This window comes from Hetaerina americana, unplaced genomic scaffold, assembly GCF_022747635.1.
Source record: "Hetaerina americana unplaced genomic scaffold, ioHetAmer1.1.p SCAF_4, whole genome shotgun sequence".
Lineage (NCBI taxonomy): Eukaryota > Metazoa > Arthropoda > Insecta > Odonata > Calopterygidae > Hetaerina > Hetaerina americana.
In genome coordinates, this window is record NW_027286985.1 from 96148438 (window position 1) to 96175778 (window position 27341).

At 37.0% G+C, this 27341-nt stretch overlaps 2 protein-coding genes across 6 annotated transcripts in view; one reads left to right on the forward strand and one right to left on the reverse strand.

The window, feature by feature from the left end:
* AlaRS-m (alanine--tRNA ligase, mitochondrial) overlaps positions 1-18679 on the reverse strand; it is a 35477-nt gene extending 16798 nt beyond the window's left edge. The window contains exons 1-8 of one of the 2 annotated variants that reach the window (XM_071590343.1): positions 18104-18679; positions 17116-17289; positions 13902-14047; positions 12409-12600; positions 11507-11651; positions 7434-7570; positions 3550-4343; positions 1718-2323 (exon numbers count right to left, since the gene is read on the reverse strand). In XM_071590343.1, coding sequence (XP_071446444.1) covers positions 1718-2323; positions 3550-4343; positions 7434-7570; positions 11507-11651; positions 12409-12600; positions 13902-14047; positions 17116-17289; positions 18104-18382 — 2473 coding nt within the window. In that variant the 5' untranslated portion in view covers positions 18383-18679. Of the gene's footprint in view, positions 1-1717; positions 2324-3549; positions 4344-7433; positions 7571-11506; positions 11652-12408; positions 12601-13901; positions 14048-17115; positions 17290-17788; positions 17838-18103 lie in introns of those variants that run through there. The other variant, XM_071590344.1, reaches the window with a different exon arrangement.
* A 3745-nt stretch (positions 18680-22424) lies between these two features.
* Positions 22425-27341, forward strand: part of Scgalpha (sarcoglycan alpha) — a 31678-nt gene continuing 26761 nt past the window's right edge. For 3 of the 4 annotated variants that reach the window (XM_071589955.1, XM_071589956.1, XM_071589958.1), the window contains exons 1-5: positions 22425-22806; positions 22887-23023; positions 23372-23450; positions 23530-23731; positions 26404-26581. In XM_071589955.1, coding sequence (XP_071446056.1) covers positions 22677-22806; positions 22887-23023; positions 23372-23450; positions 23530-23731; positions 26404-26581 — 726 coding nt within the window. In that variant the 5' untranslated portion in view covers positions 22425-22676. The remainder of the gene's footprint in view (positions 22807-22886; positions 23024-23371; positions 23451-23529; positions 23732-26403; positions 26582-27341) is intronic. The other variant, XM_071589957.1, reaches the window with a different exon arrangement.

Consider the following 27341-nt stretch of genomic DNA (forward strand, 5'->3'; position numbering starts at 1 on the left):
TCCGCCCTTCCTCTATAAACTTTCCATATCCTTGGATTGTATCTTTTGCCATATTAGTTTCCTCAACTTATTGATGTATCAGTACTTTCTGTTCCTAATTATTTGTCTAGATTCTTTAATTTAATTCTCTCGTCCATCTCCCTATTCATTTCATCGTAATTCATGGCTCCCAAGGATTAATTTGTGGCATTTGATATCTCAATTTGGACATGTTTCTATCTTTCTTCTACTGTACCTGTACATTACCTGTCACACACTCCATGTTGTCGTCGGTTCTTCAAGTCAATGGTTGTCTAGCAAGGGGCTCGTCCTCTACACTCTGTTGGCCATCTTTGAATAGTATGTGCCATTTGACAACTGCAGTTTGTGGCATACACATACACATCTCCTGTCATCCTTGAACACTTGGCGAATCATGCTCAATGTCTCTGTAGCTGATTCAACCTGTCCAATTTTCCCAAAATTTGATGACGTACTGCTGCTCAATCATTCAATATATTTTGCACTTGCAATGAGTCACTAGACAGGGATACACTAAAAATATGATCTAGTCTGAACAAATGCATGCAGGTAATTAAAGCTTGGCATGTGTTGAAGGTCAGATCCTCCACCATCAAGCCTTCACACTGTGACATACAGTTACATCAGGGAAAAATTGTTTCTGATTCTTTTTCTACTATCCTTGCATGATTAAACTGCTTTCTCCAGCAGAACTCTATTTCTTTATTCCCATGGTCAATCCTGGTACCTAAACCATAATCCCCCACCTAACCACCATCTCCTCCTTGGTCTACCATTGCATTCCAATCCCCCATCACTATCAAATATTTCCCTCCGGGAACTCCCGAAATTATATCCTCTAATGGATCACATAACTTATCAAATTCTTCCCCCTTATGATTGCTTGGTGGTATATATATCTAAACATTGACCAAGTTCGCCAATACTCCTTTTACTTCTACAAGTAATATTCAATCTGTTGTCTTTGTTTACTATGTTTCTTCCTACTTTTTTTATTCAATATTATTGCCATTCCTTGCTGACTTTCTTCCCCTCTCTTGTATATTCTCTATAACTATTACTCCGTAATGCTTGTTATCCTTCCTTCCCACCTTGCACAGCCTTAAAATATCTGTATTTCATCTCTACATCTCTCACTTTATATTTTTCCAATATTCCTGTCCTTAACATTTTCCTAACATTCCAAGTCCCTATTCTAACTAATGCACTCCTCTTTTGTGTCTTCTACTGTTTGTTTCAATCTGCAAGGATTTTTTCGGATAAGTACCTCAAAAAGCTTGCTTCTCCCACTGCTGAGCACGACACACAGCCAATTGGGCCGAGACCTTTAGTTTCCAGGACTTACACACAGTTTGACTTCTATCATAGTATCATGGGGTTAATAATTAAAGCGGTTTGCCATTGCCTTCCTCATTAGTGTTTTTAATATGACACCATCACTCAATCACAGGGATCAGACACCTTTGCAGCCACCACACTGAGGAATAGATCCTGCATGGAATACCTTTTGTCTGGCTCCTATCCTCCGACCTCACTGGCATTGGCAAGCCTATCAGAAGCAAATTCGAGGCAATTTGAAAAGTAAGCGCTGTTTTCTTATATTTAAATATTGGCAGGTGAGAACAAAGTTGCATGCATGCAGTGCCAAAATAACCTTCATAGGAACCCAATCTCTCATTTTGCACCCGCCACTTACCTAGGTGATTCAGGGCATTTGAATCAGGAGAAATCATTATTTCAACGAGATGAACACCACTTTCTGGATACACCTCACCAGGGACTGTCGCAATCTCCTCCAGTTTACTGGATGCTCTGCTCATCTCATCCAATAGCTGCATTCCACTCATGGTCTTCCTTCTCACTGGTGCCCCTTTACTGCTGACCACCTGCCTGACCTTATTCTCAGCAGATTCTAAAAATGACCGCCAAGAAAATGTATTGGTATGTGATTTAAAAGAATTAGAGTCTTGCTTTTCTTTTTCAGTGTTTGGCAAAGAAGTCTGCATTCCATAAACTGAGAACTGGTAACTTAAGTGGGTAGGGGTCACTAGACTTGAGCGCTGAGCAATAGCTGGTACACTATGTCTGATGGCCGCTCCCAAGCAGTGCACAGCAGTGTGGTTCCTCATCATATTGATTCTATGCTCCTTGTCAATGTACAATTTGACAAGATCCCCAACTTGGAATCTTGGGTGATTTTCCCTCACAGAGCCATCACTCTGATCCCTCTGGAACAATGCCCAGTGTATCACATATTCACTTGATTTCTGGACATCTTGGACAAGCATTTTGAAACCATTACCTGAAAGCAACAGAAGTAAATTGCAGTTACCCTATTTTTTTATGACATGTACAAGCAAAAAGTATTTCTTAATCTATCAATTTAACTTAATGCCCAAACACTGGGAAATGAGACAAGAGAAAAAGAGATTATCAGTGGTTGCAAAGATGCTATTTAACAATTATAGTAGCTTTTGAGCACAGGGCTGGTCCAATGTATATGTACTGGCCAATAATGAATGAGGCCATTCTTGGTACTGGTCAATAATGAATGATGATAATTCTTTGGCCAATTGGCCAATCCAATGTGTCAGGAAAAAAAATCAAGACAAGAGACTGGCATTTGGGGAAAGATTGAAAGTTCTTTGGTCTGTAGAGCCAGAGTGCCCAGTGTGTACTCCTGTATGAGAGACTGTCTGGGGTACGAGACTCCACAGGTGTAGGAGAGGGTGGGGTGTATTGGTCATCCAGGAAGGACAGCAGATAGGGTGTGGGGGAATAGTTAATAGAGCAGCGGGAAGTGTCTCCGAGGAGACATGGACAAGGCGAAACAATTAATTATCCTGTTAGATCTTCTAGCTGTTTCCAAATGAATACTATGTCCAACTCCTATCCAAAGCATGGATAAACAAATTACATTGATAATATGGTCATGACATAAATGGATATGTGCACTTTTTCATTCCTTGTGATAAATTTGAATTTATCAGCAATGGAAATTATATTTCTTCAGTTTTTCAGCCATTTTCATAATGGTGGAATTATAGATTTACAAGAACACAGAACTATCATCAAATCAAAGCAGAATGCATTTTAACTCAGAGTGCTGAACCAATCACGTAGCAATGAAAAAACAAACGACTGGCAAAGGACGTATTTGAAAAAAATTCGCTAATGCAGATTCATATATGATACCAATTAAAGCAATGTGTTTTAAATGGCCAATGACATATTTGTCGCATAGAAAAACTATATATTTCTTCGCCTTAAAAGAGAATATGGAATTTTTAGGGCTTTTGAATGCGAGGGGAAAAATAATGGGAAAGTATGAAGAATTCAAAAATGTTTAGATAAAAACATCCTTTAAAAAATTCTCAAAGTTCCAAAGCATCTCATTATCTTTATGTTTGTGATTTTAATAAAATTATAAGGTGCTGGGAAGAAGAGAGGATAGCACCAACAATTCACATATTAAGATTCGAAAACTGTAGTTTTGATCATTTCTGTGCTATCCAAATTAATACTCACCTTTAACTGGGATTATAAAACCTGTGTCGGAAACCTGGCCACCAGACTCATGATAGAAGCTTGTCTGGTCAAGCACAACACCAAGGATTTCCTTTTCTTCAACTTCCATGTGAGACACCACACTTCCTCCACAGATGATTGCCTGAACCACTGCTTCAACGCTCTCAAACTGATAACTGCCTGATGCATCCTTGTGGTAGCAATACTTAAGCTGATCTCTGGTGGGAGGAATACCCAATGCACGCAACTCCTCAGCCACTCTACGGGACACCATGCCTGCCTCTCCTGAGCTGAGGCTGCCACACTTCCTGCTCCTCTCCCTTGCCTCCTCCAACTTCCTATGAAGTCCTTGGACATCCAATTCCAGGCCAAGGGCAGCCCCCACATTTCTCAGAGTGGCTTCATTCAGACCATACGTGTCATACAACAGAAAGGCCTTCTCATCGTCTACTTTCTCTAAACCTCTGCTTGCCAACATCTCCAACTCTTCAATAACTCTTAAAAGTCCTGGAGAAGATTTAATGTCAATATGAGCAAGCTGAGGTCTTTTCAACAGATTTTTTTCCCAAATGTTCTCTGTTTCTGCCTGGAATTTTGACAGCACCAAGTCCTCATGCATCAGCACGGCCCTGATGCACTCAAGACGAGAAACCAACCCTGGGTAGGCACCCTCCAAGCTCTCAGCTGCTACTGAGCAGAGGTCACAGAGGAGTTGATGCGCTCTATCTTTGTTGCTCAAAAACACCTCCCTGCTCACTGTGAGTGCTCTGCGAATCACTCGGCGTAAGCGGTGGCTACGAGAAAGAGATGTTCAACATATTAAAATAATGTGATATATTGTGAAGCATGGTGATCAAATCAGAGCTCCTTCCACTACATTTGAGGACAATTTTCAACAATTTAACTTAGGAAGAAAATTTCAAATTTACTAAAATTATGGTTGAAGATGATCACTCTGTTGGTATTGCAAATCAAATAAACCATATATTATGCTAGTTGAGGAGTATATATGCGCACACATATGCTGCAGTAGGGAGCAGAGAACCCTACTGGGACTGGCACTGTCCAGCTGATTCGGAAAATAATGTCTCAACAACATTTGTTTTAAATTACTTTCTTTTGACCTCAAGTGCTGAGAAAATCTATCAAAGTTTCTTTCATGTAGTCATTGAATATGTTGTGCAAAGTTACAAGGAATATGCATTTTTTTCATCTTAGTTTTTAAAAATCTGAACCAAAACAATTTATTTTTGGATGCAAAATTATGATGAGCATCTTTAAAAACTTTTGAAATAGTTTTCTAGGAATTGCAGAAAATCTTTTCAAAACTTCCTTCCCAAATGCCTCTATTTTTACCAACTCTGTTCTCCTGGATACACATAGCATTATGCATGCAATACATATAGGTGGCAGACAGTATGGCAAGGATGTGATATGCAACCACTTAAGTGTGGACCTCCTAATTCCAAAACTCTGCGTTGACCAGTGGAGTACAGGAAGGGCCTTAAAAAATACATGTATACACAGATGCATGTACGTGCAAAAGAGTTGTGTTTTGTTTGTATGAGGTTTGTTCAAAAAGTTTCAGAACTTTTTTATAGCATGCCTCTAGTTGGTTATTAATTAATCTACTTGGAGGCATAATGTCCGGGGAAAATTTCTGAATAACCACCAACCACTTTAATGATATCCTGTTTTGTTGATTAGATACGCCCATTTAAGTGAAGGGGTGTTCGTGGAGTGTAATGAAAAATCAGATCTGTGTAACTGAGCTCTTTAAAGGAGCCACATTTTTCTTTGAAATTCTGCGTGAAACCCTGCAAATCCTTCACAGAAACTTTTGAGTCGATTACCAAGGTTGTTTAAAGTGAGGATTCTATGAAACGTACCACGTATTATGAGTGGTTTACCAGTTTCTAAAAGGAGCAGCAATCAGTGGAAGACGACAAGCATTCCGGAAGACTATCAACGTCGACTGATGACCCCCCACATCAAAAAAGTGAACGATCTCGTTTGTGCATATTGATGTTTGATTTTCAGGTAACATGCAAATGAGTGTGGCATATCAATTTGCTCATGCTATGAAATCCTGACTAAAAGATTGAGGATGCATCGATTCACCACCAAATTCGTGCCTCGCCTGATAACAGCAGACCGGAAATAACATTGAGTTCATACCTGTCAGAAACTGTTTGATTGAGCTGAAGAGGATGAAACCTTCTTGTCCAGGATCATAACAGATGATGATACATGGGCTTATGGATATGACATTGAAACAAAAATGCAATCTTTACACTGGATTGGTGAACCAACTCGCTGCCCCAAAAAAACTAGACAAGTTCGCTCGGATGTCAAGGTTATGTTAACGGTTTTTTCGATGCAAAGGGGATTGTGCATCAAGAATACTGACCTAAAGGTCAGACAGTTAACACAGAGTGTTACCAGAGGGTTATGAAATGCCTAAGAGAGAGAATCAGTCAAAAACAGCCCAAACTTTGGAGGAGCGGCGAGTGGCTTTTTCACCACAACAATGTGCCAGTTCATTTGTCTCTCAGAACTCATCAGTTTTTCACCAAAAACAAGACCACTGTGCACCCATCCTACTCGCCACACCTGGCCCCATATAACTTTTTCCTGTTCCCCAATCTAAAAAATCTGCTCAAAGGATAAAAGATTTGCCACCATTCCAGAGATAGAGAACAATTTTAAGGAGGAGCTTACGAACATTCCAGGACTGTTTCAAAAAGTGGAAATACTATTGGGATAAGTGTATACATTGGGAAGAAGACTACTTTGAAGGAGACCATGACCAATAATTTGATAGTGAAGTATTTTTTTACCTTTTGAACAGGCCTTGTATACAAGGGTAAGTTAATAAATAATTCTCCTAATTAACTAGACAGAGGTAATAACAATCTGAGTACCCTCCTGAAATTTATTCCACTTTTCTACATATTCACCATGTATATTCAGACACTCACCCCATCTCTTTACAAGTCCTGGGTACCAGCCAGCAGCAAACAAGTCTTTTGTTTGCTGTTGTAACCAACGAGTAACCTCTATGGCCTATGGCATCATCATTTTCAAAATGTTGGACACCGAAATGATTGTTCAGGGACCTGAACGGATGACAACCCTTGGGGCTAGGTTGAGAATGGATGATGGTGAATGTTCTCAGCATTACCATTGAAATGTTCGTAACAGCTCCTGCGTTTGTCTCACAGATATTTGTGGCTTATTTATTGACTTACCCTCATGTAAACACAAAACACAACAGCAGCTTTTGAATTTTTGATTGCTATTTAGAAGGAAGGGCCAGAATGAGGAAAGAGTAATGAAAAGGAGGATGCATGACAAGATTGGGGTGGACAAAATGGTGGGCATCTAGAGGGGCAAGACAAGGCATGAGGGGCAAGGCAAGGGGTGAGTGTGGGCAGGAGAGCAAGTGATGGGATTGGCTATGGACTGGAGAGGCATTCTAGAAAGTCAATGGAAATCATTGAGTGTGCGCAGGCTTAGAAGACCTTTGCATCTGCTCGATAGCAATCATGATTCATAAAACTGCCCCCTCCCCCCCACTGAACACCACCTTCTCAATTACTGCTTTTCAGTGGAAGTGTTGGTGGATGCTTGGCATAGTTTCAATGCATTGAAACCAACTTAATGACCATGTGAAAACATGGCATAGTAATTAAATAATTAATTAGAACTAAGCACGAATGTAAAGATAAAAATTAATAGGTGCTTCTCTGTGATTTGAGGAATCTAATGAATAACCACATCATTCTTGTTTTATGCTATGTCAACAAGTTTTCACTGAAATCTAGTAAATTTAATAATAATAATAATAACAATTTCACACATATAAACGTGTCAGCACATACTTGTGGTCTGGAAGCATCCCATCAGCAATGGCAACAGTAATCATTCTTGAGTGATCAGCAAGGATTCGATAGCCACTGTCCAATCCATTTTTATCATCTGATCCAAACTTCCCTCCATACTGTGGGGCACCACTGCTCTACATAATGAGAAAATTCCAAATATAATTCGCTGTGTATTGTAGAAAAATTATCCCATTTGGTTTACTTAGTTTCTTGACATTTATTTCTGGAAAATTACTAGCCTTCTTACCTCCAGAATAAAATATGAATTTGTAACATGAACACGTGGCAGCAACAGGACTCAAGGGAAATCCAATTAATGAGGACAAAAATGCCAGAAAGCAGATGACTCAGAAGTGATACATTGATTGATTTTATATAATTATGAAACTAGAATAATACTAATTAAAAAATTAAATTCTGTGTTCTACTTACTATCTATATTAAAACACTCTGTAAGCCAAAATGTACTGATGACATTATATTATGGATTATTCCACTCAAGAATTTCATATGGAATTGTACTGTGGGGACTACCCTCTCACCTTCTCAGTATCCTGAAGTTACAGAAAAAGATTGTGAGAGTTATGTGTAATGAAAAATATTATGCTCACTGTCAACCTCTTTTTAAAAGGTTAAAATTGTTAACTGTACCTTGTGTATATATTTATCAATGTGTAATACTTGTTAAATTGCATAGGGCTGACTTTGAAACTAATAACAGCATCCACTTATATAATACGAGACAAAACTACAACCTACATGTGAGGTCAACTAATTTAACCTTGGCTACAAATGGCCCCAAGTCTATGAGTATAAAACTATATAATAATCTACCTGAATGTATAAAAAGAGAAGGACGTGTAGCTGTGTTTAAGAAAATGGTTCGTGAATTGCTCGTTGAAAAGTGTTATTATAGAGTAAAAGAATACCTGAGGCCTAATTTAAAAATTTGTAGCATTTTCTAATTTTGTAATATTTCTTATTTTTGTAATAATTTCTATTTTTGTAAATCTTGTACCTGACAAATCCTATGCAATTGCCAGTATTATTACTATGCACTGTGTCTCTTGGATGAATAAATATTATTATTATTATTACCAGCAACTATTTTATCTTCTTAATTCAATGATTTGGCTGACAAATAATAATAATAGCAATTAATAGGGGCAGACAATATAAACATCGTTGGGAGACACTGCAAACACATGAAGATTACATCCATCAACTTTTAGAAAAGTACCACAAAAAATTCGAGTTTAAAAATCAAATATGGAGATACAGATAGAGGGAAAGAGAGATGGGGAATGTATTTCTAATACCACTTTACAGTGATAGGCGAAACACCACACAGGAATTGACTACAGACCAATCGATACGAGGCAGCATTTTCTTTAGGCAAATCAAGTTGGAAACAATGAATTGAACATCCAAATTCTCATTAATCACCAATCATCAATTGCTCTATTGGATGGTCTATTGGACCTAAGACCCCCCTGCCACACATCCACAACACAGCTCCCAGGGTAAGATGTAGAAGTACAAGTAACATTCAAGAATAATCAGTCTTATTTCACTAGAATTTGAGATTCCAAGATGTGCTATATCTACTTGTAAAAAATACAGCAGTAAACTCTCGATTTTCCATTTTGCAGATCATCTATGCTACTCCCTCTCCCCAGCACCTCAAAATTTTATTAAATTCACAATTGATTTGAAACTTCAATATACCCTTTTCAAAAACACAATTTGGAAATACCGTGGCTTTCTTAAAAGATTTTTATCTCACAAAATCAAAAGTTGTCAATGGTAATTAATTTTTTCATGTAAAAATGTTTGCACTATCTGTACTTTCCCAATATCGATTCCATAGCATTCATTTGCCCATAGCCCAATTCCATAGTCTCCTTTAAAAGCAAGAGCAAATACATATCTTTACTTGCTATGCAACAAATAAGTCATTAACTACCCACAATATTATTTTGACTGATATTATATGGTGAATATGAATCTACATCAGTGATTATTTTTATAAATTCATCCTTCACCAGTAATTTGTTTTTTCCTGGCTGTGTGATTGGTTCAGCTTTCTGAGGAAAATACATTCTGCTATTAACTTACAATAGTTCTTTGTTCTTGAAAATCTATGACTCCATCCTAAAAAATGGCTGAAAAAACATTCCTTCGAGAGCCTCCGCATATATCTATTTATATCATGACCATATTTTCCATGTATTTCTGCTATCCATGTTTTTCAATTATCCGCGCTTTAACACACATCCATTAGCACTAGAAAAATCAAGAGTTTATGGCATAACGTTTTATAGATGATGACCATTTTGAAATTATGAAGAACAAAGGCATCAAAGAGGATGGCGGCAATTTCTCTTGAGAGTTAGCAAATTGATGAATCTTAAAAAAATTATGCCTGAATCCTGGCATCAACTACAATTCTTTTTCTCACTAGACTGACTCACTACCACTAGACCACTCTCCAGTCTGAATTCTAGTCCAAAGGGAAGACAGATACTTATTTAGGTCACAAACTCTCTGATAAATTCCAAAATTATTAATTGCCCCAGGCTTCAACCCCCAAATGGTTTTTAATTTGCTGTTAATTACTGGTTAACATTTATGTTGTTATTAGTACAAACATGGGGATCGAGATGGTGCGGGGGCTAACGTACTGGCTTCCCACCCTGAGGGCGCGGGTTCAAATCCCGGCGGTGTTGAATATTTTTCAGAGGTATCTCGATCCCTACTTGAGGTGCTTTGTGGAGGGCACTTTGAGGGAGTACGCCGTCCGTCGGATGGGACGTTAAACTGCGGACCCCTTGGCGCCTTTCGTAAAGAGTAGGCTAATGCCGACGCCGGGTTTCTCTCCACCCTTCATCCTTTCCTGTCCATCCCCTATGGCGCAAATGACCTTAGCTGTCGGTCGCCTCCCCTCAAAACTACTACTACTACTACTAGTACAAACATGTTAATACAGGTTAACCTGCATTAAAATTTTTGTACTAATTACAATTAGCTCAGGTGTGAACCTGACATTTTTGTTCCCATGATTAGAATTTGTTGTTTCTAAGAGAAAAGTATCATTAACAGTATTATGAACTTGTTAAAGAAAGTGTTGAATATAGCATCAACCTCAAGAATGTAATCATGATACTGCCAGGTTTCCTTAGACAAACTCAGAAGAGATTCATCAATGATCTTAGCATTATTAAAAAGTTTGGTTACATACCTAGGTTCAGAAGAAAGAAAGACATTAAGTTTTCTCCCAATATCAAGCTCTGAGTGGTCAGATTGGTGACTACACATAGTATCACACAATAATCACTTGGTTGGTAGGTTCGATACAACAAATCCATTAGAGTGAGGGGTTACTCTCATGGGAATATTATTGATTACTGCTAAACCGAAAGAATGAATTTAGGCACCTAATTCATAAACTGATAAGAATTATATAACAACTCAGTGTTAAATTCTCCAAAAATTATCATGCTTTCGTTATTACAACTAAACTCAAATTCAAAAGTATTATTTAATTCATTATGAAAGAAATGAAGCAGGATAAGTGAAAATCTCAAGGTAGGTTTGCAGAGGATTGCAACGCAACCTACTTTATTATACTTTTTACAAAACAATGCAGCAAGTCTTAAGTCATTTCTCCTATTCACTAGGTGACTAGGAAAAAGTGACATTTACTCTGTTAGTATCTTAATGATAATGCATATGTTGAAGCGACTATTCTACAGTTTATCGATTATATTGGTTTCTACATACTTTTGTATTTATTGAATTAGCTTATTCTTAATTTCACTGTTGACACAGGCTGAATATATAATGATATTATTATTTAACATGGTGTAGTTGGAATTGTCAAAATTTCATCATTATTTTCAACCACACTTGTAGAAACTTGCAAGCAAAATACATTTTGCAGCTAAGTAGAGCAGTGCTCGCTCTCATGACCCCTTAATTAACCACCCACATTACATGCCCAAACTGTTTGAATTCTACATGAGTCTAGATTAGCTGGGTTTGAATTATAAAAGGGTTTACCATATTACCTTTTGAATGACATCAAAGAGCGGTTGGAAGATATCAGTATCATAAGTAGAGGTGACGCCCTGCAGGACAGAAGCGAGCCTCTCCAAGCCCATGCCAGTGTCAACGTGGTGAGATGGCAGAGGGGAGAGGGAACCATCCTCATGCCTGCAGAAAGGGAAACAACTGTCAAATGGGCACACCACTGCACAGGGCACATTTGGGTAACATCACTGCGGCTGAAACCAAGGTTTGATTGCAATTCCTCTGCTAAGCACTGCAATCTGCAGTCTGCTGCAAACAATAAGGGAGTACATAAATCTTGTCTATGACAGTTTGATAGCTGGAGGTGAGGGGAGTGCATACCACCACTTCCAAAATCCAGAGTATGCCCCTGGTTTAAACCCTCTCAACCCCAACTTGTTCGATTGCTTTTATGGCCACCAGAACTTAATGGAAGACCTCAGACCCCCAAGTCAAAGCCTTGATTTCACAAATCATTTGGGGTTAAGTAAATCAAGAGAACTTTACCTTCCCCTTCAAAACCAACCTTCAAGTAACAATTGATGTTCATCTATTCATTGAACTATTATTCAATGATCCAAAGAGAAATTCACAGAGTTGGCATATCTTGCTTAAAAAATTTCAATGCATAAGCATACTGAAAATATAAATAACAAGCCATTGGAGTGAGAATGAGAAATTAACGAAGTGTGGGTCAGATTAAAATTGATACAAAGATACAAAAAGGCAGTAATTAATGAAGCATGAACATGAAGGGATATACCAATAATTACAACTACCAAAAGAAAAAGAGTACATATGTATACAAATCCTTTTCATATTGTTTATAAAAAAATTACAAAATAATTTAAATTTACAAGACTATCCCTCAAAGACAACCTCATAAATTGTCACAACTGACCTTTCAAACTGTATGAAAACCAAGTTCCACAGTTCAATCAAGTCTGGATGGCCTGCATTGACCCTTTCAGCCACATTACTGCGCCCCATGAAGTCATAGTGTATTTCAGTGCATGGGCCACATGGTCCAGTGGGGCCCATCTCCCACAAGTTGTCCTTGGCTCCAAATGGCAACACTCGACTCTCAGGAACTCTGAAGGTGCAACAAGCAACCGATTAGACAGCTCCCACAAGGGTTATCTTCCTCATAGAATACATTTATGGATGGTCCTTCCATTTAATTAGTGATACGGCATTGGAATTGGGGTATATTAAATTACCTTTTACATTACATAGTATCTTGCCAGCCATCACTACAGTACGTGGCAAGGGGTTTTTACACTCCAAACTACTTTTGACCCAAAATACTTTTCCTCCCTAGCGCAGTCGGACAGTGTAATTCTGATTCCTCATCATTCGTGGGAAAAGAAAAGGAAGGAAAAGTTAGTGAAGGTACAGGGAGAGGATGGAGTGAAGAGAGAGTATGGCTTAATAAAAAGGAATGATCATGGGGAGAAAAGTACATAGATTAGCAGGATAAATATGTTAATTATTATTAACATGTAGTTTAAAAATCTCAGTAAACATAGGTACCGATAGAAAAGGCCATGAGACGGAAGTATCGGGGACTTCATATTTTAGTTCCCTCCCCATGAACTGCAGCCCTGGTGTGGTGGTGCATTCTGATGACCCCTAGATCTGCCCTAGCAGGAGCAATGATAATTGCTTCTCGTAGGGTCACCCATGCCAGATAGGTTGAAGGTTAAGAGCCAGACAAAAGGTAGTCTGTGCAGCATTTCTTCCTCAGTAAGGTGGCTGCGAAGGCATCTGAGCCCAGTCGATGATGGGAGCCCATTTGAGTGATGGGACATATTAAAAACAATATTGAGGAAGGTACAGGAAATCACTCATAGTTTGTTAAAAACATACTATTTAAAAGAGGAATTCAGGTAGATATTATGCTAGCCTCGGACCCTGATATTCCTAAGGATGCATTTGCTCCCACGGAGAACACAAATGTTACCACTTCAATGCAAACATTTAGGAAATTTTTGATTGATACTAAGAATTATATTAACATTATTAACTCTAATAGTTAATTATAATATTCTTCTTAAAAAATTTCCGAAACTTTCAACACTCAAACTTTCCCAAGGGAAAATTATGATTCAATTCACACATGACTTTCATGAGCTATAACTATTATTAAGAATATATATTATTTGATGATTTAACAAGGAATTCCACTTAGGCTAAATGAAAATTTAATTTTTTACACCATTAGAAAAGTCCATTATCAAAGGGAAATTATTTTTTAAATGAAATGAATTGACTTCAAAAACAGCTCAACTTTATAAGAAGATATTTTCATTTAGTAAAAAATCAATAATGTCTTAACTCCATAAAAATATTATAATTGATATCATGATGAAGAGTAATGGAAGAATATAATACCCAATTTCAAGCCATATTTCTCTTGTTTCATAATCAGGTTCAAGTCCAGAGTCATCCTTTCCTCCATAGTAGGTCACATAAAGTTTCTTATGATCTAAATGAAATACTTCAGTCAACTGCTCCCAAGCAAACTGACAAGCTTCCTTCTATGGTGACAGAAAGTAATAAAGGAAGTATTAATTTAGTAGCTGGAACATATAAATATGCTTTAAATCAAAATTGAAATGAAAAGTTCACATCTGTGAACTTTCCGGTAATATACAATCTCCCCCGTGGCTCAATGAAGTGGTAGCAATGCAATGATCTTACTACATTCTTACTACATTATGGACTAACTATATGCACTTGAGCAAACATGTGTTTTGTACCCTCAGTACTTTGCATTGAGATGAACAATGAAAGATTCGGAAGAGCAACATTCCCACGTGAATCTGATTACAGTTCAATAAAATTATGAAGGCTTTTCAGATAATTAAACAGATTTTGTACACAGTGGAAGCATGATAGTTAAAGGAAGATGATAAGCATAGATAGGAAGCTTGTGACATGTGGGTGTGGGAAGGATGAAAAAGTAAAATCGATGGAAAGGTAAAAAAAGCAATAGGCTGGTTATAGAGGATTGAGGGCTCTTGGAGAGGTTTTTGAAAGGAATCCAAAAAAGGTAATAAAGATGGATGCAGAGCAATTTGATTGGTAAAGGAATGCGCAAGACTGTGATTGTGGGGATAATGTTAGGCAAGTTGGAAGATGTATGAAGAGGATAAGCATATTGGATAGGAGGAAGAAAGTATGTGGAATTGATGAACAGTTTATAATGTGCTCTGGGGCATCAGGTTGTATCTTGTTTGGTAAGTGCATAAAACCCGTGTCAATCCAAAACCTACCATAAGCAGTAGACTACCATTAAAAAAATTGTAAAATCTCCCACACTCGTAACTGCAAATATAGCTTTTGTATTAACTATTATATACAAGACATAACCACATACCAATTTTTGTGAAAAATAACCCAATTGTTTTCTAATCATGTTAGGGGCAAATAAAAATACTCCAGCTCACAATAGTGACTTTTGATATTTTGGACAGTCAAATAAAAGAAGTTTGTGCAACATCTATTCATTTAACTACTATCTTATCTAATGTGGCCAGTCAATTGAAACCTGAACTTCACAACTAGGCCAATGCATGAAGTTGATCTCTAATTTACTAAAAGCGTTCATGAAAGGATCGCTTGGCAAAGCAAGAAAAACTTCGATAGTCCTTCCATGTACTCTTTCATGTATTTTAGCCGACCCCGGTAACATCCTCATCTGCCATTCCAAGGGTCGCGGGTTCGATTCCCGCCTGGGTGAGTTTCCCTCCATCTAGAGCTTGGGTGTTTGTAAATGTGACCATTGTTATCGTTGTTAATAGTTCGATGTAAAGGCCAAAATGTGCTGTTTTTGGACTAATACTGAATAAATAAATAAATACTCCTCCTGTCTGTTTCCTAAGCCATCATCTTCTATCAGCATATTCCTGTTACCATCTCTCATGTTGCACCATTTAGCTTTTCTTTTAACAAAGTGGCTCTTCATCAGTTATGCTGTTTTGGTGCTCTCATTTTTCATCTTGTTGTTGATTTTATCACATCAGTTCAGCTTTCTATCCACACTCTTCTTTGACTTCTTAAATTTTAGCAGGACTTGTTTCGGAAGCACCTTGAACAGTGCTTTCTCATATTCATTTCTGGGTTTTCTTCTTTCTTCCACATGTTCATTTTCACACATTATTGCACAAAATTGCCTCAAGTCACCTCTCTTACTCGGCAGAGTACTCGTCTTGCACTTCAGTTACATTATTTCATCACTTCTGTGTGCCATTTTATTATTCAAAATTTATTTTTCATCAATGACCACTGTGTAACTTTCTCTCTGGCTACTTACTTGTGTTTTACCCTCTCCATCTTTTTGCATCTGAGTTTGCTATCCATGACAACGAAGTTGGGTTAAATATTTATTTAGCATTCGAACTGGGGGCCTGCAACTTCTTAATTGCACTCAAGTTACCCATAATACTACCATTGCTTAAAGTAGGATAGGTGCAGAGACAATAGGTGTACATATTTGGGTGAAACGATTGTCCCAAATCATTCATTTATTTAATTACTACCTACTAGAATGTGAAGAACATTTATTCATTAAAAAATACAGAAATACACAATCCTTGCCATTGTGATCATATGTCTGTCCACTTGACCTTCGAAAATAAAATCTCATCCCAAAGCTCTTCATCTCATAAGAGGTAAGTTCACCCAATAAATTAAAGAAGGAATTAAATTCTAAAAGAAGCATCAACATTTTTAGAAGAAAAAAAATTACTCAGCTTTTTGCTGTGACCAAATATGAGAAAATTTATACATTACTTTCAGTGCATTTTTGTACTTAGTATGAACAAAAATGGCTACTGTAACCTCAGATTTGGAGATCACTTTTTACATCTAGCAGTCTAAAATCAGTACTCAAGTTTTTTCTTCTCCTTGTATCTACGCAAAGAATAAAGCAAATTGCATAGATACAATTTTTTAAATGTGCGCATTTAGAAGCAGAAGGCAATTTAAATATTACTAACCACAACCTCTCACACACATGGCACCAAAATCATTGACACAAAATTATCATAATTACAAATTTTAGGCACAATATGATCTATTTTATTAACATGCCATTTAAAGATTTCAACAAGATTGTGATTGAAGAGAATGATATCCACTTTCAAGGATAGAGGGAAAGAAGGCAGCAATGAAAACGGGCACTCTTTGCCTTCTGTACTCTCAAGCTTACAACTTGCAAGTGCTCATGTAACTAATTTTTATTCAAACCCTTCAAAGTTTATGCCCCCTGAATCATGTGACTTTCCTAATTTTATCTAATCGAAAGAAATTAAAAATTTTTGTAACAACTTTGGTCATCAACTATGAAATCACAATTTAACTTTAAAGCAGAGTGTTCCATATAGTGGCATTGATAGTAAAAAAATTATGTTAGCACCCACAGTTTTCATACCAAATACAGAAAAGGCCTGAATTTTGAAGTTAGATCCATAAGTTTCAACTAGCAATGCTCATCTCTCCATTCAAAGTGGAAGGATACCTAGTTCCAATGCATTAGTACATTCACAGTAATGTTAGGATTTTATAGCATAAGTAATATTTATCTTGAACAGAGTTAATATACCTTGAAATAATCTCCAAAAGACCATGATCCAAGCATTTCAAAAAATGTATGGTGATACCCATCACTGCCGACAATATCTAAATCATTGTGTTTGCCACCCACCCTTATGCATTTTTGACTGTTTACTGCTCTGGATGCAGGTGGAGGACTCTTTCCTAAAAATACCCCTTTGAACTGAAAGAAAGTAAATATTCATTAATACCACATGCCATTCATCTCCAAATCCTACAGGAAAGTAATAAACTTCACATTGTGAACATCAAGACATTTTTACAAGTATGCAATGGTGTGGCCATTATATTGTGGAACTCTTTCATGTTAAGTAGGAAATAAAATATTTTAAATAATTTAAAAGTAATGAGTTGGAAAGAAAATATTTTGTTGCTACACAAGATGTAATTTTATAGTGACCGGTTTCAAAACAAGAGTAACACTATCAGGCCAGGTGATGATACTCTGTATCAAAACTGGTCACAATAAAATTATCTCTTGTGGAACAACAAAATATTTTCTTTCCAACTCATTATTTTTAAATTATTACATTTTAAGAATTAGTTTTACCAGTAGCATTACAGTTATTTCAGGAAGACAAAACGTTCTTATGTATGTGATACTCTAGGTAGATAAGAGTCCTAGGCTACTATCTGAGGACCCGAGTTCGATCATTGTTCACCTTTTGTTTCACCCAAACTGTGATTTTTCGGATACCATATTATCCTGTGAAACCAGAGAGAAAGAAATTGGCTCCCATTCTTAGAACGGTGAGTGAATTTCAAACAGTTTGTCATCGTATATGACCCATGACATATCCCTGAGACTTCTCAGTAATGGTAACCAGAAAATGAGAGCTCGAGCTAAAATTAGAAGAGTCAGACTCGGACCTCAAAAGACATAGTGGGTAATTGATTCACGCACTTGATTGTTCCACCGCCACTAAAATTACAAATATCGTCCACTCTCATGTACCACAACCTTAAGAGGTCCTCACCTGATTCATTCCTGCATTAACAAAAGTAACGGAAGGATCACAATAAGGCACTACAGGGCTAGATTTTATTATCTTATGACCACGACTATTGAAATAATTAATGAACTCCTCTCGAATTGTATTTGTTTTCTTATTACTGTTATAGCGAGAATGACTCATTTCGTTGAAAGCCCGGAAGCGACTCCCAAACAGCATGCAGCATCTACTAAATTCCTTTCTCTTCCTGCATACATGCATGCGGCTCTCCAACGCGCGGAATAGTACACATTGAACTACCATTCCGACGTAATAAGAAGTAAACTTTTACTTTGAAGATCAGTAACCGTTGACATTCGTTTGCTCATTAAATTTCAATTAATAACTATGTTTCTGCTGAAGACAGTAGCCAAGATAACATTGCATTAGCCCGTTTCATGATATGTTGTCACAGTCGTGGGGACGAACTACCCTGAGTCACATCTACAACATTAAAATGGATTTCACCATTGTAAGAGCTGCCTGTCCAACCTTCCTATTTGCATTTTCAAGAACCTAGAGAATTTTCAAGAATGAGATCGAAGGGGAAAATGGTATTCGAAATTAATATTGTTACTCAATTGTTAAACTCATGGAAATTCCAAGTCGATTTGCTGCCCTGTTCCTGGCCACCTATTAAATGATCCTCAAACTACATCAATCCGGTCAACATTTCTGAGACCTAGCCGTCCCCGTTTTCAAAAAGAGATAACCGAACGGATGGTGGATGCATTTAGGGGTTCTGGGAAATAATGGAGTAACCGAAATGCTAGGTCACGCCATGCCTTCCCCACCTTTACTATTCTAGTCTTCTGGACACAAGTTCGAGGGAAGCTTTATCCTTCGGATATTATTTCCACCGACTATATTGCATGTCCTGGGTTGTCCAAGCGTCGATGGGAAGTTGTACCAAATCTCCGTCAGCAGGTATCCATATGCCACTTGTTATTGTTTTTTCGAATAACGTTTCATACACATATGTACGCTGTGAAACGATGTTTCACAAAATTTATTGATCTCGACGACTACATTTATGTAATGTATTAAAATCTTTCTCCTATCAATGAAAGAACACGTGATCACCTTCGTAATGAACCAATGTTATTTAATGTACACATACTTTTAAATTCATGAGAACTTATTTCTGCGTTGTCATCTGCAGAAGCCTCAGAATGTCTTAATCAAGCGATTTCCTTGAGATTAAAGAAGAATGAACGAGAGTGAATATTTTTGCCATGTTGCAATTAATTCATTCACCCAACTCCGAAATGGATTTCATGAAATCTGCTTAGAATCGTCATAAAAACTTTTCATTAGGGTTTAGTTCTGCCTGAGACATGAAAAGAAATTTTACCTGACTTGTATACTGTTTTTGTTTAAGCATTTCTCAATTTTGAAAGTTTATTATAATAATTTTATTGGTCATTAAGTAGGCACAAATATATTATCAAACAAGGCACATCGGTCATATAACCCAAAACAGGCACATCAGACACAGCTTATCACAAAATCATATCAGTTTTTCAATGAGCTAAAAATTCATTTGCAGAGTAAATGGCTTTAGATGTAAGTCGTGAATGGTAGAGTGGAGAGCTTGAAATTTTTCTAGAAGTCTGTGGCAATTGATTTAATTATTTTATATCAAAGTAATTCAGGCTATGCTGTGAATTAGTTAATCTACAGTTACACATGGAGAGGTGGTATTTTTTTTATTCTGGTGATATGTACCTCATGTCTTGTGAGAATCAAATGCTAATTGTCTTTCCCATAAATCAATATTTTATAGATATCTATGCTTTACATAGAATATTAATTCTAATTAATAATAGACTACAGTTCTTTGGTGCAGAAAATTGAGTAATTTTCCTAATGGCTTTTTGTAGGATAAAGGCATTTCATACCTGAAGCATAGCCTCAGATAACCATGCCATAATTGAGAAGACTGTTGAAGAAATCGTAGTAAATGGACTTCAGGTGCTCTGCAGGGATTAAAGTAATAAGTTTTCTTAGAAGATATAGTGCCTTTGATATTCTGTGATGATAGAATTAATATGTTGACTCCAGCTCAGCTTGGAGTCTAGATGTAATCCCAATAATTGTGTGGGGCTTTGTCTGCATCAACAAATTTTTGTATCATAATTATTTCATACAAATTTGCATAAAGCGAGGACACTATTGGTTGAAGTAAAGTAAACATTAAACAAGTATCAGCTTTTTAATGTTTATTAGGATTTAATTTAACTTGTTATATGTTGCTACTTTGTGTTTGATTGATATTAGTGAATTTGTGCTTTCTCAAAAAATAAATAGTTTCTTCTCGCTTTTAAAAATTATTTTTTCTAATCTCCTTTGAAACATCTGTTGTTATGCTTATTGGGATATCGTAATGAATGCCTTTATTAAAACTCTTGTCAATGGGTATTTTCCAGTGGTAATAAATTCATTCAGCATTCACACGTAGTATGGCATTTGTATATTTTTTGCCAGCTAGTTCAATGTAATCCAGCGCCTACCTTGCGAAATATTAATGGGTGATAAAACATATAATTTCTTCATTAGCGCCATACAATAGCTTAGTCTTTCAAGGCACTGAATGATGGTGGAAAAATGAAAAGGGATTTGCAAGCACTGAACTACTGGAAGTTCCCATTTGTATTTCTACCATTTATATAATTTTCTATCATGTTATTGAATCACAATTATGCTATTAATTTAAATGTTTCTTACAGGACAAACGCTTGGAGAAGATGCTGCAGCAATCCAGTTATGGATAAATATACATTGAAGGCACTGCATAATAACTTCCAAATTTGCAAAAACGTTTTTCTATGGATGATTTCATCTTCCCTTTTTCAGAAAAATCTTATTTGATTGGCTGGGCCCACTTTTTTTCCACCAATGACAGATTGTAAATCAAAATCAGTCATCATCATCAGTTGCTCTGACACATGGTGACAGGTTCACTCATGATTGACCTCCATATCTTCCCACCCTGAGCCATTCTATTGGTTTCTTCATATTTTCTCCTAGTCTTAACCATGCCAATTACCATACACCTCTTCCTCCCTCGTCCATTCTATCACTTCTTAACAGTCTCCTGCAGGCACTCCTTCCTCACACCAGGTAGCCCTATCCATTTCTCTCCTTGATTATCTTTGCCAATCGTCTCCCCTCCCCAATCCTTCATAGCACCTTTTCATTCTTCACTCTATGCTTCCTTCCATTCTCCTCCAGATCCACATTATGAAGGCCTCTATTCTTTTCACTTCATATTTCTGCTAAGTCCTGTGGTACAGTTTTTAAAACCTCCCCTATCCTTTATCCACAATATCCCATTATGATGAACCTATCCTTCTCACAATTGAAGAGCCGATGCCATTAAAATCTTCATCTGCTTCTGCCTCACTCTTCTCCACTATGTATCTGGTATCCCCTTCTTAGATTCTTATTGATAATACTCATGCAATCATCCCATCCCCTACCGAAGCTGCAACCTCATCTCCACTGGAAACAACCACAGAAACCCTGCCTGAAAATCTGAAAAGGGAGATCTCTCCTCTGCAGCATTGGGATGATTACACTGCTACGGTTCATATCTTTTTTTTGTAAGTGACAAATTATTATACCTGTGAGCCTATATTGTTATATCTGTGATATTTATTTTGCAGTTTCATTTATTAAAAAAATATTTTTCATTTTTATGCTTTGTTCTGAGGCTAAGTTAAATGGCTTTTTTTTGAAGTATGAAACAATAAAATTAAATGTGTATTATCTATATGATACACGCTATTTTAAAGTCCAATCAACACAAAGTGATTAAGTGCATGATACTGTATTGTGCATACTTTACTAGAAATAAAATAATATTTCATAACAGAAAATAAATTACCTACATAGGTTGCTTATTTTTTGGTAAAGAGGATATTTTTATGCTGTAACTTAAAGGAAGATATTTTTACAGCACATAAACTACACCATGCCATTTCTTTTCCATTTCGACCTACTACTATTCCTGATCACTCGGATTTTTTTTAATTTGAGAGTTGAGATGTAGAATGAAGTTTCTATAAATGCTGTTCTTTTACAAATGTTCAATGTTTTAATTTTTTACACAACACATGTACGTTCAGTTCAACAGGCACTATTCCTTCATTTTGCATTTTATTTCTTTTTAGGGTTAACGCTGTTTTTTAGTTAAGATAAGTCGAAGTTACTGACTGAGTTAATAGATGTCACTAAATCGCAGTACTGTCGCGTTCCTCAATACCGTCTTTTATATAATTTATTATTATATATCATTGTTTATTATAAAAGAGAAGTCCTGGTATTAAATAATAGCCTAAGTGATAGAGTGATATATGAAAACATCTGCATCAGCAGTGACATTTTAAGCGAACGTAATTGCTAAAACAAGTTTTAAATCCTCATGATCTTCACTGGTATCAAGCTGCCGTCCTTGTTTAAGCGGCATGCGAGCGTACTTCAACGTCATCTTATTGATGTTTGGTATTTTTGAATCCTATTTTTAAAGTTGTGAAATAAACATTTTCATACTAAAATGGAGATATTGTTGATACTGATTCCAATGTTAGGTATATTTTCCCCGCTAATGCGCGCAGAAAATGTTCATATGACTACTGTGTTTATTTTACCTATTGAACCTTCTATGTTCAATTGGACATTACGTGGTAAATCTCTTTTGTATTTACATATGCTGGTGATTTTCAACTTAAGATTAAATAGTGATGCCTCTTTTCTTGCCTTTTAGAAAATGACCAGTTTTCCTATAGGCCTTCTCTTTTGAATGCCCCAGATTTACCTCCGTGGATTCATTATGTTTATAGCAATAGGCAACAGTCAGGGTTTTTATACGGAGTACCACCGCGGGACCAGTCTGGTGTTGAGGTAGGGTGTGGGTGTGTTTTATTATTTAAAAACCTGAAACCAAAAAAATAGAAGCTATTGTCGTCCCTACGGAAACTTTTACATGTTAAACATTTATTATTCGACATTTCCTAGTGGAAAAATATTTTTGATCGTACTTCCTCGATTTTACTGATGTTTGTCATATTTCCATCAGTACCCAATGGCATTAATATTTTTAAAAATGTCTCTTGATCAGATGCCCCATGTTCACTTAGTATACAAAGAATATATAATGTCCAGCTTCATTTTCAGTAGTGGTATCAAGTAATATGAAACTCAATGACCAAACTTCAACTTTGTACTTACTAATGAGATAAAATCTTTCAGCTGGAGATAGTTGGACTCGACAAAGAAACCTATGAAACACGTCGGCATGTGGTTCATGTAAATGTGATTGAAAAACCAGGTATGTATAGAAGTTAATGTCATTTTTTAGCTTAAGTGTTTACATAATTTGTCAGTTTCAATATACCCAAGTATTATAGATCCTTCCAGGTTTGATGTTGCCCTAAAAATAGATAATTTGAATGTGGAGGATTTGTTTGATTCTCCAAGAATGGATCGACTTCTTGATGTGTTCCGGAAAAGGCTGTGGAGGGAGAGCGTTTCAGATCTCCATCTGACATTTCTAGCATCTGCAGTGTATCTAGGGGCGAGGCGTCCTCTCCGCCCATCAGAAGAAGAAGGGTTCGTATATCTTTTTATTATATAAGGACAAATTATCAAACCATTCCTTCTTTCTTTAGATTTTTTTTGCAGAGATCATCATTCAAAAGAAACATTTTCACACTGGACTCATCAAATCCCCTAGGGCTCTGTTTTCACCAGTGTTCTCCATAGAAATTGCCTACCAACTCAATACATAAACCCTATGAATAATACGAGGGTCATCCGGAAAGTAGTACCCGTTCGTGAAATAAAAAGACAAAAGTAAATATTAACAAACATAAAAAATTTTATTTGAAAGAGGATACTTTAAACTACTTCTCAACATAATCTCCAAGCAAATTAATCATTTGTCATAACGTGTGACAAGTTTCTGTATTCCTGCTGCATAGTCCTTCGCCGCCAGCTCATTGAGATACGCGAGGGACCCATCTTGCACAAATTTTTGCATAATGCAGATGGTGTTTAACAATTTCATGAACAATTGTTCGAGAAACATTGGGAAAATGCTCACAGATGTCATCAATTGTGACGCGCCGATCGTTCCTCACGAATTCGTCAACTGAGCTCACCAGTTGGTCTGTAATGACAGACGGTCTCTCCGAACGCTCATCGTCGTGTGTGTTCCCCCTGCCCATGTTGAAGTTGCGACACCACCGCCGAACAGACGACTCGTCCATTACATTGTCTCCATACACCTCCTTTAATTGGCGATGAATATCACATGGGCGAACGTTTCTTGCATTGAGGAATTTAATCACTGCCCTCACTTCACAACTGGCGGCGTTCTCAATTTTTTTAAACATTGTAAACAATCACAGAAACAACACAGGCAATGCTAGCGTCACGCAACTTGGCTCAGAGAAGGCAGACAAGCCACTGAAGCTATCTGACCTCGTCCAGCGGCTACTCGCGTCGTCAGCACTTCATGCGGCACGAACGGGTACTACTTTCCGGATTACCCTCGTATATGTAATGCTGTGCACATGGTTTTAAGCTTAATTTATTTATTTCCCTAGCTGTATATCTTATCTTCTACTTATAAATTTCACTATATCACACTTTTAATCCCAGTTGGATGTGCATGGATCACAATAGGGAAAGGTGAACACATTTGACTTAGGTTTCCATCTACTATAACTTTCTACTGTACTAATGCCATGGCCATTTATTACATGAGTTGAAGGGGACTGTGCTGAATTGTGTGCATGTGTTATGAATGATTGGTAAGGAATGCCAATCAGCTCCTGAGGATGGTCACAGATGGGGAGGTTCTGTACAAACTGCAGACTTTCATTGTGGCAGTATGTCCTATGTTGTCTGACACTTCCATTGTGAAATTTCAAAATTATTTTCAATATCTATGTTATTTTGCATCAGTCAGTATGATTTCTGTGTTGAAATTGTGACTGGGAAGAAATAGATGTGATTATCGATTTCTCTACCCATCATTAGCAATTACTATTTTCAAGACTAGTGGACCATGCAAGATAGGTGTTTGATGGAGGCCTAAGCCTTGCTACACGTCTAAGCCCCTCCCATCATAACTCCAAATATATTCCCCACCTGGATTGCAACAAACTATTCTTCAACTCCATGTACTCCCTGCCTCCCTTCATTCCTCCCAGCATGCCTATTCTTTTCATGCCTCAGCCTCATCTACCCAACAGTCTCACCTCTGTCACAACCTTCAACTTCCCCTCAACATGCTCTAAAGCCACTTCCCCTGCGTCCGTTGAATTTCTCTTGACCTTCTCTCTTCCCTTACTATGCCTGGAACTTTTTTGTTTTTCTTTGCATCCACTTCACTTTTCCTCATCTCTTCCACACCCACATCACAAAAGCCTCTAATCTACACCATATCCTCTTATCTATCATGTTGCCTCGGTGACCAAGTTTCCCAGGCATGCAGTAATATGCTCCATATAAAATATTTTGCTAGTTTCCTCTTCACATCTTGACTTATGGTAACTGTCTTCAACTCCCTCGTCTTTTTAAAAAATTCTCTTTGCCTCACACAATTTTAAAAAATTTCTTTAATACTTTGGGTGACTTCTTCATCCACATCTTGAACTTCATCTTCCCCAAATTGAACTGATTTCATAAGTTCCCTACCAACTTTCACTTCCTTCTGTCACATTTCCTCTGCTTATGAATTGAAACTCACAGGTTAATAGTACCTGTGCACCTAACATTGCCCATCCACAAGCCTTAGATAGACTCTCCATTCATTAACGTCAGCTATGCAGTCTGAGAAATGTAATGTTTCTGATAATTTGCATATCCCTCCAGTCTTCTCCGATCTTTGGCAATGCATTTATTAATTCAACCCAATTTATACCGTGGAATTACTTCTTAAAATCCATGAAACATTTTAAAAATTAAAAAGTGAAATTATTAAAGTTTAGAGAAAATAATAATTACTTTTAAGTAAGGGGGTAAGTTAGCCTTGTGAGAGTCTAACTTGATTCTCTTTCACAATGCCTTGTGGAAGATACTCTCCCATTGATTAAGTCCATTTCTAGCCCATGATGTAATTGGGGTTATAGTTTATTTATTTTTAATTTCTAAAATTTATTTTAGGGTGGTACATAATTTATTGTTATCGTGTAATACCCTAATTGATAATCACTAGGTTCTATATCTCTCCACTATTGACCTCCTATTCTTCTTATCCCCTAATGCCATAACAGTGTGGTGCTCCGAGTGGGGAGTGCACATCCATTTTCTGTAGCCCTGCTTGAACTGCAGGAGGAAGTCAGGCCATTGTGGAAAGTGGGCCCTTCATGCCCCCGGGACTTCAAGCGAACCACTGTTGATCGTCTGTTCAGAGAAGAGGGCTTTGCACTGGATTGGTGTGCTTTTCGATTGGTATGTGCATCCCCAAATGACTGCAATGGCTTCTATATTAAATGTATTGGCTCTAACAATGAGGTTTCATCATAGCATTTTTGTGTAAAAAGAATTAATAATGAGATTTATACTTTTGAATATTCCTCTGTAGTTCTCTCTCAATACTGTTTATCCCACCCCCATATGCATATTTACTTAAAATATACCATGTCTCTATTGTTTAACATTTGGCAATATCTTTTTGATATTGGGTACCTGAGTAAATACCCACAAATATAGTACCTCTCATACCCTCCCATCTCAACCCTTTGCCTTTCCTTTCCTACTCACCCTTTCCCTTGACCCTTACTCAACCTCACCAGTCCAAAATTTGCATAAAAGTTATGTAGTCTTGACTGCATTATATATTATTCAGTTTTACATTTTATTATTGTTGCAGATAAATATAAAAAGTAGCCACAAAAAAAGTCTCCCTTTTCCCTCTGGTGAATTTTGTCTTCACAGAAGCCTCATGAAATGATGTCCTAATTGCTTTGGGCTCTTCCATAAAAAAATTAAGTTTGTACATTAGTTGCTGTCTCCATTCTAATTTTCATGTTTGTCATGCTGTCAGTTTCACATGGATAATTACCTGGGTTTGAGGTGATGTTGGTGAATAATGGCTGGCCAGATTTCATTGTGATAGGCATGGTTCTATGGCCTGTTTCTTCTTGCATTTATGAATTTTTGAGGCAATTTTTTTTGGAAATTATTTTTTGTTGATAATATGCAGCGTAAA